Genomic DNA, 20,258 nt, shown 5'->3' with positions numbered 1-20,258 from the left:
GATGGAAAGTTATTGTACAACACCAAATCAATCCATCCACAATTAATTGGGAGGTTATTATATTGCAGAACTACCTGATAACTGTTACTAATAATGGGATAGGTGAGGATTAGTTTTAGCTCTGTCTCTTTGCTCAAAAAGATATTTTCTTGACTGAATCGTAAGACATGCAGTTGTAGATACCCAGTGGTATGCAGGAGCAACAGTCTCTGCTTAATTCCTTGGTCGCTGGTGTAAATTTCTTGATCCAGGCCTATAATCTTGCCCATTCCTATGTTTGTGTAGAAATGATTTAAGGGAAAAGCATTGTACATGTTTGTGTGTGTACATATGTATATGTATATATATATATATATATATGTGTATATGTATATGCATATATATATTTATATACAGTCAAAGCTGAGAGTTGTTTACAAAGTATTCTTTTTGGGTGCATTTGACCACATTATTTGACCCTATTATTTTTGGGGGAGACTGTCATGACTTAATTGAATTTGGTCCATAGTTATTACTGCCTGAGGCATGGTATCATCAGATGTCACAGGGTTGGTAATATCTCAGGAGAATTCCAAGTCAACCTAGGTGCATTGCTGACATGGGATCAGCACCCTTAGATGCACAAACACAGATTTAGGGACTACAGTCCTTCTGTCAGCAGACACACTATTCTCCGTGATCACAGTTTCTATCTTCAAACTGAGAACAAATATGTAATACACTGAATGAAATGAAATTACGTTTCCACTTTCGATTTTTCCCATTCATTTCATGATACATTTTGAGAATTGCAAAAAATTCTGCAAAACCCATTAATAATAATTTAAATGGATCATATCATGCATGAGGATATTAGCTTTGGATCAAAATAAATATGTGATTTAAGAAGACCTGACACAAAATTATTTTCATTGTATAAATCATCACAGCATGAGACTCATTTCTGACTAATTCTTCAGAAAACTCTTACTTTATCATCTTTTAATCCCCCCTTAAGATATCTTTTTCTGGAACACATCCCATTTTCCTTTTTGCAGAAGTAGCTTTATCTATACCCCAGAAGACATAAAGATACATTTTGCTACATAAACCATCTGCTGAGTAAATCTTGCCTAAATTTTGTGTTTATGAATGATAGCTGTAATTAGCCCTACATGAGAGAGGGATTGTTGCTTAATAAAAGGTTCCTTAATTATGAGCACACATAAGCCCAGGCATAAAGAAACCAAGGCTTATTATTCATCATGTAGACACTTTCCTTGTATTTTTGCCATCAGCTCAACCACAGGAGATTTTTTTTTTAATCTGATGATGCAGCAATCAACCCAGAACTGTCATGACAGCAAATCACACCTTATGTACAGCTGGATAATAGAAGCCAGAGCTGAGCAATGAATACGCAATAGAAATTATTAGATGGATAATTTGAAGCCTCAGGCAAGAAGATGAAATTTGAGAGCAGGTTAAAAAAAAAAAGTAGAGAAAACCTATTAATAACAAGCCTGGGCCAACACCCAATGGAAAATCCTAACTGTTTTTTTGTCTTATATGTCTTACAAGAATTATAAGAATCTGAACTACTTATGATACTGACAGTGCTAAATCTATGAGCATATCTAAAGCACACTAGAATTGCTTCACTGGCATATCATTCCATGACTATAAATTACAGTAGTATTTCAAACCTATTTGCATATGATTTATCATAGTATCTGCTGCATCTGTTCATTAGGATTATTCAACACAATTCATAAACAAAGTAGATATGTTCCATGATAACCACATGGTGCACTTCAGTTAATAAATACCAAAATTTGCTACTTGAAAGTACTTGTGGTAATTATGAAATTGATTAAATTTTGACTGACAGCCTCTCTTTCACAATGGATTGCAATGCACAGTAAATTAAAGGGGTTTCACAGTTGTATGTTCAGAAAATATTTCAGACTTTCAAGGATATTGAATAACCTGCTGATATACTGTGCCAAATATATTCTCTAAAAATATAAGGCCTTTTTAAAATTATCAATATTTTTGTAGCAATGTCAGGATATACTACAGTGAATTTCAAATACTACAGTAGCTCTTATGTACTACCAATAATCTAGAAGATCACGAGGAAGAAGGCAGTCAAAGCTATGTTGCCAAATACTACTGGGCTGGCGGTTGCAAATTCTGGGAAATAAAGTCACCTTTTTGTTGCAGCTAAAAGAAATGACTACTGCAAAGGTCCTCTACTATACATCTAAGGTCTTTCAAGGTAATTTTACCTTGAATAATAAATAATAAAAAGAATTTATAATAAATAGAAAAGGAAGCAGGGAAAGGACTATACACCCACTGTTGCACAAGTGAATTAGAATGAAGACAAAAAAATGTTTTTTCACCACCCCTGTAAGGCTGAGTCATCCTACATGTTACTTGTGTTAAAGACAACTGATAAGTCATTTTCAGGTAACACTGAAAAACCTACAACCAGCTGCATGCACATCATCTTGAAGGATAAGCATCTTTAGTTTACAAACCCTTCAGTGCCCAAAATCTATATCCAATTAAGAGAGAAACATCTCGCTTATGCTTACGTGCTTCATCTGCATGTCCCTGCATTAGGGGTTGGACCAGATGACCTCCAGAGGTCCCTTCCAAACTCAACCAAACTGTGACTGTGACTTGAGCAATTCTCGCAGTCAACAGAGAGGGACAATCCCGCTCACCTCCCTCCCAGCACATAAATCACCTTGTCCTAAAAAGGACGGAATGAATCATCACCTCATGGTACCTATGAGTCTCCACTATCTAGATCTGCATTTGTGTAATATCCAACATAGATTTTAACTCATAACCAACAGATTTACAGGTGTCCTTCCCTTTGAGACCAGGGTTGGAGGGTTCGGTATCCTCAGACTATACTGCTCAAGGACATTAAGGCATGCTTCGGCTAGCAGAGCAAGGCTCAACACCCCTGTTTCTTCTTCTACCTTCCGCGTAGTTTGTGTAACTCTAGCTCAGATGCCTAATCCTAACAAGATTCATTCACAATCCTTGAACCAGCCACGAAAGGTTCACTCTGCTCAGCAGTAGAAGACTAAAGACTTTTTCAGGTGGAACTTTTAACTGCATCCCTTCCATACACATGTTCTTCCTGTCCACCTCAACACAGGTCTCATAAATGCCATGTGTTCAGAATAAGGACTCATGACAACTGACATTCAACTCATGCACCATGCAATAGCATCAGCATCTCACATGCCTGTGGCTCAGCATCACATCTTCTCCCTGTCTATGCTCTCTGCCACATGGATTCAGGAAAGGCACTGTGGAGACAGGCAGTGCTCAGAGTTGTGCCTCCAGCTAGGACTGTCCTCTCAGGGAGAACTATGGCTGTCCTCTCAAGGGGGACTGCCTGCAAGGCAGCTGCCTCATACTTCCCTGCAAATGACTGTGTGCACTGGAGAAGTGATTGCTGGAGGCTTCAGAGTTCAGGTAGTTCAAGACCCTGTATTATTATTGTAGGCAATAATAGTAATAATAAGTAGAAGCAATAAAAACATGTAGAATGACTAAACAAACTCTCTCAATGACCATTTGTGGTAAGGCAAATTATAAAACTAATCATTACTAATCTATTGTTTATCAAAACCTACCGATTTTCAATGTTTTGTACAAGAAAACTGGTGGTAAATACCCTGTCATGACAGTGATGTTATGTCACTACAATGGTGGGTTTATTATCTTTAATAAATTATCTTTAAAAAAAAAAATAATAAAAATGTGAATGGCATATACTCACCGGAAGGTTTGCTTTTACAATGAATCCCCTGTAAACAGAAACAAAATATTGTAAAAGCTAGTAATAAAAATAAATATTGCTTAACCATTGCACACAAATAGAAACATATCTTAAACAGGTAATCATATTCATATTTCACAATAGAAATAATTTTCAAGGTTAAAAAAAGGTTTTCAAATACAGTGAAAATGCATATCACTACTGCATATGGCAGCCTTATATGTATGGGGACACAAGATCAGCATTTTCCTCATTTTCATGTATTCCTACTGAGGTGTGTAATTGTTCTAACAAGTATAACAGTTCTATCAAATACAGACAGCATTTTATCAGGTACTCTCATTCCCACCGACCAATAGCTTATGTATTGTTTCATTAAACTTTACAATGGATTGATTCATACCAGAGCAAAGGAACTCTGCAATTTTTTGATGGAAGATATTTAGAACATTATTGAATATTATGTGATTTCTAGAAGATCTCACTAGAAAGAAATTATTATGGTAATTGCAAATGAAGTTTAGAAATAAGACTTGCCTTTTTGTTTCTGAAATCTGGCTCAGAAGCCTGAAAATAAAATTACTCAGGCACAGTACTTATCGTGCTCAAGTGGGAAAGTGTCTTTGTAAGAGGCCAAGTGAACCCAGCACTGAGATTTTAACAAGCTTCCAGCTATCTTTGGGACAGACTACATTCATTTTCCCAGTAAAATAAACATTTAACCACACAGTAAAATTCTGTACAAAAATAACAAATCTTATTTTGACTGCTATGCATGACATTCTAAAGAAAGGCTATTGCTTAGCCAGAAAATACTGTCTCCTGCTGTTCTGGCATTCAAGTTTCTGGCATAGCCCTTATACCAGTATTCTTTTGGATACAGAATATATGTTCCCATTTTCTTTCCTTTAAAAGCAGTGTCCTATTGACACAGACACTTTCATCACACTCACAAAAGGAGCAGGCACCACCTTGTCTCCTCTGCTCTCAAACACAACAGCAGCTCTCAGTCCTTTTAAAGCATTTTAAGATCTTTTTGACTAGCCAACAATCTGTAAGTTTTAGAGCCAGCAAAAGTCTTCTGGTGGACACTTTTAGAAGTTCTCAAATTGTATACAAACACAGAGGCTGCAGCCTGGGTAAGCATTAGCACATCACAAAAATGACTATTGCTTTGTTTTCCATGAGGCTTTCATCCACAGGGAATTCTGTCCTCCTCAGAAACACAGCTGTAGAGCAAAGCCTTATTACTGCTGCAGGTGAGAAATGGCAGCATGTTAGTTCCCCTGTGGAGCTGCCTAGGGTACCTGAGAAGTTTGTGTTCTGTCCTTCATCGCTGCTTTTAATTGGAGCTAGATAAGCTCCTTTTTAAAGGTGGCCTTTAGAAAACCAGTTCCACTAACCTGTATTAATTCACATTCCTCTGTCCTTTTGGCTCTTTTATTTTTTGATAATCACTTCTAGAGGTAAATTGTCATCTTTTACAATTGGCAGTTTGTCACTATGACTCACAAAAGTGCAAATGCATAAAAGGTGGTATTTTAAACCACATTTTATAATAAGACAGACATGGTCATATACTTTCACAGACTGAAGATTTTAAAAGTTACTCGTGACATTGTTAAAGATATTGCTTTGGCTGCTTCTACAGTATAATATATTGACACTCATAGAAGTAGGGTCTGTTGCAATAGGACAAGGGATAATGGTTTTAAAGTGAAAGAGTGTAAATGTAGATTGGACATAAGGAAGAAAAATTTTACAATGAGGGTGGCGAAACACTGGCACAGGCTGTCCAGAGAGGGGGTGGATGATCCATCCCTGGAAATATTCAAGATCAGGTTGGATACAGCTCGGAGTAACCTGATCTAGTCGAAGATGTCCCTGCTCTTTGCTGAGGGGCTTGATTACACGACTTTTAAAGGTCCCTTCCAACCCAAATAATTCTATGATTCTATAAAAGAAACCGAACTTGTTCTAAAACTGGGACACTTCTATTTCAATGATTTTTAAATTTCCTCAAATCCCCCTGAAGAACTAAAAACTGTAACTGGTAAGACATAATTTCTGCTCTAACATATCATAGAAATATTTGTTATTTATTGATTGCTCCTGCCCACCATCCCACTCCTCCCCCCACCGAAAAAAAAGCTTCATTGGTAGTTTGCTGATTCTCCCTCTGCACATTCATTGATAAAAAGAAGACTATAGCTTTCTGAATTATTCAGTGCAACACTAAACCAATAGAAGTGGAACATGCCAGCTCATACAAAACTACTGTAATTTTAACTGCTGTTTTAAAATCATAATTTTGAATTATTTCTCATCAAATCTTGCTGAAGTATGCTGAAGAAAAATTTGAATTCAGTCTCTTTACTTGAGGCTTTCCGTGGCCCTAGGGAATGGAATAGACAAATACACGAAATGACTACAAAAAATCAAGTGAGTGAGTTAGGGAGCTCACTTTCTTGGTGAGAAAACCTAACTGTTGGATCAACTAATTACTCAGCCATTACTTACTGAAAGAAATTAATCCCTAATGAGGCCAATAATTTAGCAAATTACTTCCGTATTTTTAACTTCCCATTTGGCAGCCAGACTATTGAAAATATTTTGGTTAAGTGGCTTGACAGACTTTCCAAGTGATAGTCAAAATTTCTAGAGCAACACCTTTAAAGTAACTTCTCTAACCATTCTAACAATTATAGGGCAAAAAAATCCATAAAAAAAATTAAGATATCATTGAAGTAAATAACAAAAATCTCACAAAACTCAGAAGATTCAGCCTTTTACCTAAATAAGGTCAGTGCTTTGGGGTCCCTGTTATGACACCTGAAAAATGGACATTATATGTAAAAGTTACAAACATGGGGGGGGAAAAAACAGAACACCCACTTCTTTGGGGCTGTGGGATGATGCAGAAATCTTTTTATAACCTCTAGTTTATCCTAATTAATTACTGATTCTCAGTATTGCTCAGAGGAATCCTATCATCTGAACTTTCGCATGTATTTTCTCATCTTTTTCACAGGAAAAAAAGAAACACATGCTTCAGTGACTTTCGTCCTGGTAGGTAGATATTTTGTCATTCTTGGACACTTGGTTTTGTTCTGGGTGAGGAGTTGTTGGGAATGTTTACATAAATAATCAAATATTTGCACAAACACTTGCCAGTTACAGCAACATTTGGTCACAGCCCAATTCCTTATTTTTTTATAAATGTTTCTTTTTATTGTACAATACCAGGGAGGTAGGGGTGGTATTTTCTTTTACAATCATTTTGCAAAATAGTCCAAAGAGACCATTTGTGTGAAAGAAGAACTCAAATGAATTAGCCAAGTTCCTCTCCCACTTTCTATATCTTTTGTTTTCAGGAATTTTCAGTGATGAGTACAATAGAAAAACATAACACACTAAAACCAGAATGGAAATTTTCTTCCCCTTTCACAAATCCCAAGGGCATCTTTTATGCAAAAATAAGATCCTGAACATGACAGTACACTTTACTCCTATACAGAGAGCATCTTTGATTCATATCTTCTTTGGCAAAGAGCCTAAGCAAAATATACTTACACAATGCACAAACAGTTAGGGATTTTCCTATTTCTCTAGGGTTTTCCCCATTTGTGGTATTACTCAACTCTAGCTAGAGGTTATCTGAACAGACACCACCAACGTGCAGTATTCTGAATAGAAGGTGTGGTGCCAATTTTTTAGCTAGCACAGCAACTTCTCCTCAGTCTAAGCCAATTGTAATATCCCATTGTTTTGCCTAACAACTATAGAGAAGAAAGTGAGATCAGCGGAGGAAGACTTGGATTAGGGGGCACAGAGAGTGTTTTCATGAATTAATATTACCAAGGAAATGGAAAAAAGATCAGATCTGCTTCCCATCTCCTCTCATATCTCCAGGCACTGAATCAAGTGCAGAATTGTGGAAATTCTTCCCTGGATGTTTTGTCATGCGGGAAAGAATCTGAGAAAAACTTGTTTTCATAGTCTACCTGTTAGCTCTGTTGTACGGCAGCCCTTCCACAACTCTGTAAGGAAGAGTACTATGCCTGAAAATGACTTAAAATGTATTCTTTAATTGGGACTAGGTTGTCAGACACTTAACATTCATTCATTAAGGTACCTACATTAAAGTCAGTGAATGTAGGTGAAGTTTTCCACCCTTTTAAGAGATCCTCAGTGGTAAAGCTATTACCTACATTTCTACTTTAGGTTCAGCTGTCAGAGAGGACAGAGAGAAGGCAACATGACCATATTCTGATGTTTCCATCTATTCCAGCAATTTCTTTTCTTTGACCACCATTAAAAGCAAGAATGTATGCATTCTTACAACACAGGAAAAGAGTGGTTTTGCAATAACTGATGCTCAAATGGTAGCCAAAAGGCTGATAAAGATGATTAATTTAATCACGTAATTTTCTGAATTTCAATTGAGAGGATATGCTCTGCACAAATCCATCTTATTCTGCACACAAATAGGAAGGATGTCCCAGATCACTGAGTCTAGTCCCCAATAACCACAGATACCATATCCTCCAATCCCTTTCAAAAACTGGAGAAGTGTTATTCTAAAATCAGTCAGGCTTTCATGTACACTGCTCTGATAGCCAAGGCTATTCCAGAAGCCCTACTGTCTGCCAGCACCAAATCTTTTAATTTCTAACATGAACACAACAATGGTTAGCTTGTATTGACTTCTGATCGTACTCATTATCTTTTCACTTAAATAGATGCTTTCCACCCTGGAATTTACTTTTCACTTATCTACAACCAGTAATAAACCTTTTCTCCGCCTTTTCTGAGACTGTAAAAGTCAAGCTCTTTTATTCTAATCAACCATGCTTTCCTTCTTACCATCAACCTTCTCAGCAGCTATTTCTACTTTAAAGTATCTGTCCAAATGGAGTGACCAGAACCACACACAGTTTTGAAGAGAAAAGGGTTTATTGGTGCCTCTTAAAGTTGTAATAATCTTTGTCTCAGGTGGGAGCACCCCAAACATGCCATATCAGTACTTATCCTTCAACAGAGAGGGAGCTACTGTGTGTATAATCAATCAAGAGCAGCTTTCTTTTCCCAATTCAGTTCAGGGAGGGAAGGGCCTACAGAATCTGGGCCATTAGAGTCTTCAACGATTTCTCATAGCCTTTAGTGAAAAACCTGACAATGAAAACGTGATCTCAATCACCTCCATAAAGAAAAGGTCTTTGAGCAGTGGACAGCCACAGTGAAAAGTTATATGGATCTACACCTTTTCAGAACTTTGGATGGAAACAGAGAGGATTCAGAGCTGTATCATAAGCTCCACAGACTATAAAAGAATTCCTTTCATAGATACATTCAGCCCCATAAACTACCTAGAGAGAACTTCACAAAGGGAAACGACTGAGTATACTTTAGCTTTTTCCAGAGCTATTTTCACAGGGAAGGACTTAATGGCTTCGCACTTTACACATCATTGATGCTAGTGGGGATTGGAACTTTTCTCATTGTATTCTTAGAAAGCTCACAGCTGTATTTATCTCACCAAATGTAAGAAGAATTCTTGCAGTAAAAGAAAATTTTAGAATTTTCAGATACAGAGTTCTTTACAGTAGAAGAAAGCACAGTGATTCCTGTCCCACTAAATTATGGTCAAGTATTTATACATAAAAAAACCATGTTACTGGGTGAAAAGAAAAACTAATAGATCTCCAGAACACACTCGGCAATTGAATAAAACTGTGGTTATATTTACCGAGAACCAGAGGAATTGCAATGATTAATACACATAATATAAAAATTTAGAACTGTTAAAAATTCATAGTACTGCTAATACAGTGCCCTCAAAAGACCTTTTCTCAAAAGAAGCATCTGTATTAGTTTTGACATCATGTGTAATTACTCTCATTGCCAAGGTGAAACTATCTTACTAATGATACTTTTCTATTCTTGGCAAACCACAAGGTTTTTCTTCAACTTTTGCTGGCAATGTGTGATCAGATGTATGTGAGCAGCGTGCAGTGGGACTAGCTAAACAGTCATAGATGGAAACGTTTGGACTGTTACCCATGCAGAAAGGAAATGGCACCTGAACTTATGGCAAAGCATTATTTTGAACTACTTTGAACTACTGTTTCTACAAAAGCACCTGAATGTTGCTAGATTTTTTTACAAAATGATAAAAGGAAAACATCTGAGTCATGCCTACACATTAGCCAGCTCTAAGACTTTCTCTGTGTGTTCCAAGCTGAACAAAACCCATCCCATCACATTAATACAGTGCTGAACCTGAGAGGATAATTACTAGTGAGAAGTGGGATATCAACCTCAGGCTCAGTACAGTGCTAACAAGGTCAAGCACTTTTTGGATGAGAGCTGGCTTGTGTCCAGCAGAGCAAGGTAATATCTGTCTGTGTTCCAGTCGGTATGTATTTCCTCCTGTACTGTATTGCTGCAGAGGAATCCTGTTCCTGTATTTTGACTGCATTGTCCATTATGTTATCAGGACTGCATGTGGCATATAACGTCTTCTGGCCATTGCAGTGGCTGCATGGCTGGATCCCTTCTAAAGAGCAGTATTGCTTTGAAGCTTTTCAACTGCATAGAATATTCCCCCTTCCACTCTTTTTAAATTAATTTTATTTTATAATAATGTGATACAAAAAGGACCTACATATAAACCACTTGATTTTAAATTTATTGGACCAAAGGGAGCTATGACAGTCTGAGCTAAAAGCTGCCTGTTCTATTGTATGCTTCAGCTCCAGGACTAGAAGCAGAATTTGCTTGAAGCTACTGCATGCACTAACGTCTTTCTTTTAGAAATAAAAAGAACCAAACAGAAAAAAAACCGCAACCAAAATTTGTCAATCCTTTTTGATGTCATGTTTCCCAAAATATTAATACAAGTTGTTAAAAAACATAGTAGTGTACAATAGACACAGTAAAATTAAAATGTACTTTAAATGCCATACCCTCAGCTGGTATAAATCAGCACCATTTCATACACAGAGTGTCAAAAATTTCAGATCACTCAGCTGCTTGAAAGGAGAACTAATCTGCCAAATCAGCACTTCTAATCTAACAATGAGATGTGGACACTCTGACACAGCATTAATTATTTCAAGGACTGACTGGAGATCTCATACAGGGGATGACAAAATGGAATCAAAGAAATTTAGGGTGAAAGGGGTCTCTGGAGGTAGCCAAGTCCAGCCTCCTGCTAGAATCAGTACTAACACCAACATCAGATCAAGTCAGCCATTATTTTGGCTGTTTCTTGAAAAACTGGAGGATGCAGATTCCACAAGCTCTCAAGACAACCATGAATATCCCATGCTTTGAAGTTAGGATGGAATGATGATCTTTATAGCACAGAAGAGGCTACAGGAAAAACTATCCCTCAACAACACTGACAGCACTGAGACTTGCAGTCTCAGAAGTGACTGGAATCAGTGGGCAGCAAGATTGCCACAGAAAAGAAAAAAAGAGGGGGGGGGGAGGGAAAGGGCAAGAATTTAAGTGAAGATTATGAGAAGAGACCCTCCAGCACAGAACTGCTCCTTTGCTGCTGAAGGCAGTGGTTATTTCTTTTGGAAATGTATATGTTTATTTTGAAGATGTTTTTCTATTCCAGTTACTGTCTTCTCATATGACCTAACACTATTGCTCAGCAAAAAGAGGAAATACATTGCAGGCCTGGTTTTCCAGCTCTCTGGCATACACAGAAAAGTCCTCACTGTTTTGCTCTAGGCAAGTATTCTTTTTATAAATGTTTAGAGTCAGTCCCAGGAGCAGAACAGTGCTCAGCTTTACACATGACATTTATAAATGAAAAATGCCATGCTGCTCACATTCAGAAATTGTGGAAGACACTTTCCACTGATTTGAATGAACTTTTAATCAGATGCAAATGGGGATAAATTTTTTTGCCTATTGTGGTGGGTTCACCCTGGTGAGACACCAGGTGTCCACCAAAGGTCCTCTGTCACTGCCCTCCACAACTAGACAGGGGAGAGAAAATATAACAAAAGGCTCCTGGGTTGAGACAAGAAGAGATCACTCAGCAGTTACCATCATGGGCAAAACAGAGTCAGATTGGGGAAATTAGTTTCATTTATTGCCAATTAAAATCTAAGATAATGAGAAAATAGAAACCAAATCTTAAAACACCTTCCCCCTCCCTCCTTTCTCCATGGGCCCAACTTCACTCCCAGTTTGTCTACCTACTTCCCCTCAGTAGTACAGGATAGCAAGGAATGGAGGCTGTGGTCAGTTCATCATACGTTGTCTCTTCTGCTCCTTCCTCCTCAGAGGGAGGACTCTTCATACTCTTCCTCCTTCCCCTGCTCCAGAATGGGGTCTCTCATACAGGAGACAAAACTCCATGAACTTCTCCAAGGTGAGTCCTTCCCACAGGCTGCAGTTTTTCCTTAACTGTTCCAGTGTGGGTCCCTTTTTTTTTAAGGGGGTCAGTTTCTCAGGAACAAACTGCTCTAGTGTGGGTCCCCCAGAGGGTCACAAGTCCTGCCAGCAAACCTGCTCCAGCAGGGGCTCCTCTGTCTATGGGTCCATGGGTCGTGCCAGAAGCCTGCCCCAAACAAAATTCCCACAGGGTCCCAACTTACTTTAGGCATCCACCTGCTTCATCAGGTGATAACAGAAATCTATTATTTCAGAGGCACTATTAATGATCCTTGTGGGTCCCTTCCAATTTAGTATATTCTGTGATCACTGATGGTCTTGACCTTGGCCAGTGGTGGGTCTGGCAGCTTCTCACAGAAGCTATCCCCCACCCCTGCTACCAAAACTTTGCAAACCCATCACACCTATACAAACTTCAGCTTTGCCATAAGAAAAGGGTCACATAATTTCCAAGTAAGGAAATTTCTCTGTGAGGATTTTGCATTTTTACTGGTAGTGAAATAAAGCCAAAGTTTGCAGCCATTTTCAAAATGATTAAGTCAGCCAAATCTAAAAAAGAACTTAGGTACCTGGAACATAATTTAAGAAAACTGTGGTAATCTCAGCCGAGTACCATGATCTACAATATCCAACCAATTGCTACCCAACACTAGAGGCACCTAAGCTTATTAGATACCTCCCTTTCTGAACTCAAAGATCCCTGGATGCAAGTAGAACCAGAAACTGGAACTGTGAAAGAGTGGCTCTCAGTAGCTGCTCTACAGAGAGAACATCGAATTCCGGCTCATAACTCAGATGCCTGGGTTCTAGAGAGTGGAGATCAGACTAACCCAATGCTTAACTTTTTCCCTTGTCTTAACTTGAGGCAGCACCATGCTGAGCATGCAGGTTTCTCATACTGCCCTGACAAGTCGCTAATGTTTTCTCATGATCTCCACTGAATCTGTATTTAATAACCTGCAACCATAAGAATGAAGCAGCATCACAAAATGGGTGAGTGTTGCAGACACTATCCTGACATGCTGGGGGCGTAGGGACTTAAAAATGAACTTGCTAAGCCCAACTCTGCCACAAACTCATACTAAAATTTAGAATACCATAGCACACTTGACAATAATTTCTTATAACAATTTCAAGACTTCAGAGACCACATGTCAGGGTTGAGACTCCCTTCAAAGCAGGAGCATGTCTCTGGTTTTTGTAGCTCCCATTAAAATTATATTTTTCCCTCTTCTCCTTAAATAGAGGAAAATTTTAATCTAAATAATCCTGGAACTACCCCTGATTATAGCTCTTCCTGATGAGAAATATTTTTAAATATTGACTTTGGTTTTATTCTATCCTTAGCTTGTTATGTTGTTGTGTAGGGGTGTAAGGCCATACAAATGATCCTGCAGGACATGCTAGAAGCCATGGAAGAGTGGTCTTAGATGGCAGTCCTGGGAGGCTACTGTATTCCTGCCTGGTGCCACTGTATCAGTTAAGGATCTGCTTCCATTAAACACAATGCTAAAGATGCCTGACTGGCTCTAATAGTGTTTCTTGAGTTACAGAAATATTCTAGCCACAGGAAATGAGGAAAATCTTAGTACATGAAGGTTTTTACAGCTATACTTAAAATACATAGTGCATCTACTTGAAAATTTTTGAGAGAGAGGATTATTTCTTAACTATTCGTACTTGCATTATTGTGTCTGAAAGTCTGGATCCTTCATCAGAAACCTTATACCAGAATCCCTGCATACATGCCTTTCCTCTCCTATCAAGAGCAACAAAAGCCAAAAACACCTTTCCCTGAAAGAACTAGCAGTGTGAATACATGAAAAATTAAAAAACGCTCAAAATTTGCTGTGTAGACAAGCCCTACTGAAAATACCTATAGTGGGTATTCTAGGTGAAACATTTTCAGTTTGAGATAATTGACAGAGAAGCTAGTTATGACTAAATTTGGAAATTTTAAGGAGAAATAAGTAATATATAATACAAAACAAAAAATAATTACTTGAAAAGTCATTACATAATCTATTTCTCCAAATTTTTACTGTTAATAGTAATTTTGTGGGGGGAAAGGGGAACAAACTATGTAATAATCATATAGTTTGGTTTTATATAATGTATCTTCCTCGTACTGTAGTTGCTAAATTTAGCATAATCCTATTAAAGGAGGCAGAGGTCCAAGAGAAAGGCTTCCAAAGAGGCAGGATCCTACCAACTTTACAACAGCACCATTGTTTCGCCTGACCCTCCTGATCATGCTTTTGTCCCTAGAAGCAGCAGTAATTAGTGGGCACAGCCTCAGTTTAATAAATCCATCAGTGTTCAGTAACTTCATTTTTGCTTCACACTATGTCTCATTTTTAATGATAGCACTTAGTCACTGAAAATCACCTATGCCACACATTTGCCTAAAAAGCATATGTGCTTTTTGACCTCTAAGTGGAAGAGAAAATAAGCTACAAAGGCAGACTGAATGGTAACACAGGTGTGACCATGCACTAAAAATTATTCTATTGTATCATACATAAATAGAATATATTGAAAATGAGGGAGAAGAAAATCAAAAGAACGCATACTACTGACCAAAACTAATCATGAAGCATCACAATATAATGAGAATTATAAAAATAAATTAAAAACCCACAAACTATGACAAATTATAACATAAAGATATCAAAATTTGAAAAGTAACGGAGAAAACTCATTGCAGTTACAGAAGGACGAACAGCAGGTCAGAGAGATGAGGAAGTGGGGAAAAAGATTATGGAAGTTTGCCTATGTAGGGATGAAAGGGAAAAACAAAACTGGAGACAGTGAAAAATCTTAACTGCAATAAATTCTATTTCCTCAGATTCTTTTTCCAAGAAAAGACAATGAATGCACATCTAGTACTGTACAGTGTTGTTTATGTGATTCACACTCTCTGAAAATATGCAGACAAGTAGAGGCAATTTCAAGACAGTCAGTTTTCCAGAAATGATTGAAATTTACCACACTTATTCAAAGCAACTATGTTGAAACACTTCCTTGCAAAAGAAAGACCTACAGGTAAGTTGCAAAGTAAAACTAAAACTCTCTTCATTTTTGCATAGACATCTCCTGAATGAGATTGCATGTCCCATACAGTTTTCATGGCAAGTCCCATATTTTGCATGCTGCAAGGACAGGACACACTATGAGCAAAACAGGGCTTTAGCTCTGCTGACTGTTACAAAGCAATATGTGAAATACAATTTGAAAGACCATCTATAGATTCCACAAAAGAGAAAAGGATGAATGAATGAATGAAAGCAGAAGTATTTATCTTTGAAAAAACCTTAAGATGTCATCTACTCTACATTTCTGTCTTGGGAAGAATGACCTTTATCTGAGATGTATGTGAGCTATATTAGACATATCTGGGCTATATTTTCTTACTGTGTGCAGAGATCTGTATAAGTTCCACAGGCAATTTATTCCAGTACTCAGCATCACTAGTTAGGGTGACTTTCCAGTTTACTCATGACCTCAGAAAATTCTGGCCCAGCAAATTCCTACAGTTGTGAATGCAGGGGTAGTGCTGGGATGCGTCTGTATCACATCTGAATATATGTGAATTTACTGGTTCTGAGATCATTCCTAGCCAAGTAGTTTAGAGCTGGTCTGGAACTTCCTCAGCAACACACTGCAGTTTTAGGCATATTTTCTCATTTGTTTTTTTAAGATGGCAAATAATGTTCTGATTTCCAAAAAATAGCCAATAAATGCTAACAAAATCAGAAGGAAAAAAATGGAAAAAAAAAAGTTTTAGAAGGAAATGTATTTTTCTGACAGTGTGAAAACTACTATGAAAAACATCTGTAAATGGGCAGGTATATGAAATCCTCTCATGGATTGTACTGCATCTCAGCAAATATTAGCAGATAATATGTTTTATATTTTTATGCATCTCCTTCAGCCATCAGGTATATCAATGCAGACACAAAAAAGTCTGTGTTGAATCATCTTTCTATGGTGGGACTTTGCAATCTATCTCTCTCATTCACTCTAAGACAGGTCTTTAGTCTCTTTAGACATTTTCCATGTCTAAAATTAGTTTTCAATCAGATTTTAGAGAACAACTGAATTATGTCACCTAGATTATCATGCTCATTTTTTAGAGGCTTGGGATCACTTTTAAAATATGAATTGCTTAATAATGAAAAAAGAATACCAGTGTATGTCAGCTGACTTAGTGGTCTATCACTGCTTTTGCAGTGCGTAGTATTCAGCAAGAATGGACTAATCCATGGCATAAAGATCCAGTAAAGAAACACTACATATTTCAATTATAAATAGCATGAACAAGCAGTAGCTATATCAAGAATTTGCTGCCAATAACTTTTATAATTACAGGGAAATCCTAGATTCGGTTTAGAGTTTCCTTGTTTATCTACAGACTTTGGAAATATTGCTACGTACAGAGGCAGACAATACAAATACTATTTCCCAGTGTTCTGGGGAGTGTTTTTGGATGTAGTGGTCTTGATCTTTACCAGCTGTTCAAATTTGGCATAAGCCTGTTTCTTTGTGTACAGCCTGCAAACAATGTGGATTGTAAAAGGAGTGGAGTACAAACCCAATTTCAATTGCAGGCTGGGATTCCCCGATGCTTTTACAGGGAAACTTGGTTGATAACTGTGTTTGCTATTGGGTGGGGCATGGAGACCATGCCCATATAATTTAACCTCTGAATACTAGAATATCACGCGATCTCTAAAGCCAAGTCATTAAAATATGGAAGGAGAAATAAATCATAATACATAATAAAAGCTTAGTTGTTCCTTTGCCATTACTCAACCCACAACTGTATATTTTCATGCTGTTTAAATTTTCATATAATATTGGCATAAACATCCAATATTCTTTTGGTTTTTCCTTTCCCGTACTGAACAGATGTACAGTTTCTGGTACAGTAATGAAACCTGGATATTGCCTTATGAAAGGCAATGCAAGGGTGTCTTGCTGAATACTTATGGTAAACTAAGAATGTTCATAAACTTGTAATAAGATCCAAAATCCAAGCAGTTTGTTGCAAAGGTTTTTCAAGTCATATACCTCAAAATAGTTGTCACTATTTCCCTCTTAAGTACAACCAGTGCTTTACTTTGTTAAGGAGTACCCAAGGAGATCAAAACTGCTCACAAATATCCAATGGATGCAGCCACCTTAAAATCCAGTCTGCCAGTCCGACTCAACAGTTTCAGTTATTAAACCTGCTCAAAACCAAATCAATTGCTTTTCATCCCCCTATTGCTTTATGGAGAACCACACAGCCTCGAGTTTGTCTGCAGAAGAGAAATTTACTGTACAAACTTTTGGCAAAACTCCATAAAGAAAAAAACTATTTTCTATAACACTTCTAACAATAGCAGCTACTGAAAACTTATCATAGTTTTAAAACTACAAGATCTAAATATCACATTAAGCAAATTGCTGGAAAAAAGTCATCAATTCTCCACTTTGTGATCTCACATGCTATAGGAGAAATCAGTACACACATATTGCACACAAAGACAAATTGTAACCCCTGGTTAGTGGCCCTATAATGATCAATGAGTTATAAATTATGGAGAAGACTGACTGCTTCCTTTTAAAAGGAATGTAGGAATGTGATTGAGCCCACAAATAGTGGTCAGTTATGTAGGAAAACTGAAGTTACTTTCAAAGGAAAAGGAAGAAGTTTTCTCTAACAAGCTAGTCATGAGACTCTAAAGTTCATGTAGCTAAAATGCTTTGCACTAGATTGAAAATGCTATGCTGGCAGTAATTTATCCTGTTGAGATCATTATTGTTCCCACTGAGAAAACATTTTTGTCTTAAAAAGTCATTAACGCATTCAGTATTCTATTGAATACAACTAGCAGAAACAGCACATAGAGAACATGAACTGAATCCTGCCTCTGTCACAAAAGATTGATTGATTGATTGATTCCATTATGCTGGAAACAATATATTTCCTCTGTAAATAAAAAAAAAAATACATAACCTTCGCTATTGGAAAAGGTGTAAGACAGATTCTTGAAGGCAAAGAAAGGCATCCACTCTGCCAAACCTCAGGGCTGTGTCTATATCTTAGGCAACTAGTGAATCAGTCTTTTTAACATACTTACCTAAGATGTGACAAAGATACCCATTAAGGTCCCCAGTGATAAATCCTATCCGCTAGACTAAAACTCACCAAAAATGTTGATATTGATTTTTACATGCTGAGTCTGATAGTCCTACACTCTTTGGAGAGATAAATTAGAATGGAAAATCATTTTAAACTCTCATTGCGGAAGACCAAGGAGCATAAATTATTTAAAATACATGTGTATTTGCATTCATAAGTATAGTACATAAACATTCTTGAAAAGTGTTCAGATACATCTGCAGATTAATCTCTTATGACTGTATTTTATTATTCTAAAAACTTTATCTCAGTGGATAGAGACTGCAGAATTTGAATACAGGAATAATAACTATAATATAGGAATATTTAAATATAGGGAGGGTTTTTTTGCTCAATCTAGTATTTTATAAGCATCTTTATTCCTACTGTTTTCCTAGGATACATGTATAAAATACAGAATAAATTGCTGTAACATGAACTAACTTAATATCTGGGTAGTACAACCACATTTAGACAATCTTTAGAACATCTCACTGCTTGGCCTAAACACTGATATCTTCAAGCAGATGATTGTACAAACAGCCAAATTCTTTCATGCCATCAGTTCCACTTCTCTGTACCAAGTACACAGTTATCAACCTCCACTAAGACTGAAAGTCAGATTCCCTATTATTTAATACTTTTTTAAAAAATTATCTTTCAGTTTACTCTATGCTTACAATTTCAGAATGCCAAGAGGAGCAGAATGTCTCCATACTGCCCCTTTGCGGGGATATTTGGAATTATACAAAATCCAAAGTTAGTAAAGAGATGGTGTGGTTCACACTCCACTTTCATGCACATGCAGAAGTCATTAAATTTAATAGTGAGGTCAATTTATCCCACAAAATGAAAAACAGGTTTTATTTTTTCTCATGCTTAATTCATTTATTCACAGGAAAGTCAGTGTTTCATATATTCCTGACATAATTAGCAATTTCTGAAACCTCCCATTCCTCCCTCCGCATCTTTTTGGCATCACTGCTGTTGTAAAAACCGACTGTGCAAAGTAATGAATATGAACAAAATATTTTTTTTTCAAATACAAGATACAGATTTTAAAAGGTACTAAAAACAGCAGTTGGAAATAATAAAAGATGCATTTTCTTACACTCCCTCAATCATCTTTGCTGCTTTGGACACTTCATTCAGAATGACAGGAGTATAAAGTGAATGTTCAGGACAGCTGAAGTATTTTCCATTTTTGCTTTCTTCCTTTTCCTACAATTATTTTGGCAGCACACAACTACCATATTAATTGATAATGAATTGAAAAAAGTAAGAGATTACCTGAGAACATGAAAGTCCACATTCTTCAATCCTGGGAATAATGTGAGAATCAGCATTCCAAAACAGAATTATTAGAGGAATCTGAACATAAATACTGATCATCTTAAATTGAAACCTCAGAAGAAGCCTTCTACTCTGACAATTCTCCCTCTTGTGCCAAAACTTTAATATGAACTTTAGCCCCTCCCACAGCACCTCTGAGCTCCTCCCTCTAAAACTTTCCAAAGACAGAAAATTGCTAGTTGTGGGAAATATAAACCATGTTCAACTAATTTCTTATGTTCTGAAAATTAGGAAATGTGGACTTCTGACAATCACAGTAAAACCCTCTTTCTTCTGGATCACATCAGCATTAGATCAGTTTTAACCAATTTCCTTTCTGCAAATTCTCTATATAAATGGGAACTTTGTTTCTAGAGTGATGCATCAGGTAGGTTCACTGGAATTCAAATGCATTCTTATGCCTATTTTCCTGGCTTTCTAATGCATTGAATAAAAAGAAAAACAGCTTTGCCAAAGTGAGTGGTTTTGGAAGGCTGTTTTCTTCTTTTTCCTCAGCAGGAAAAACAGATTCTTTTCCCACAGAAATCT

The 20,258-nt window shown here is 37.0% G+C and overlaps 1 protein-coding gene across 1 annotated transcript in view; it reads right to left on the bottom strand.

Annotated features, from left to right (window-relative positions):
- IL17REL (interleukin 17 receptor E like) overlaps positions 1-19,846 on the bottom strand; it is a 39,455-nt gene extending 19,609 nt beyond the window's left edge. The window contains exons 1-2 of the mRNA XM_064656216.1: positions 19,668-19,846; positions 3,791-3,818 (exon numbers count right to left, since the gene is read on the bottom strand). Coding sequence (XP_064512286.1) covers positions 3,791-3,818; positions 19,668-19,769 — 130 coding nt within the window. The 5' untranslated portion in view covers positions 19,770-19,846. The remainder of the gene's footprint in view (positions 1-3,790; positions 3,819-19,667) is intronic.
- Positions 19,847-20,258: the final 412 nt, after the last annotated feature.

The sequence above is a fragment of the Pseudopipra pipra genome, chromosome 5 (genome assembly GCF_036250125.1).
Source record: "Pseudopipra pipra isolate bDixPip1 chromosome 5, bDixPip1.hap1, whole genome shotgun sequence".
NCBI classification, from domain to species: domain Eukaryota; kingdom Metazoa; phylum Chordata; class Aves; order Passeriformes; family Pipridae; genus Pseudopipra; species Pseudopipra pipra.
The sequence above is the reverse complement of the archived record's forward strand: the minus strand, read 5'-3'. Positions and strand labels throughout refer to the sequence as shown.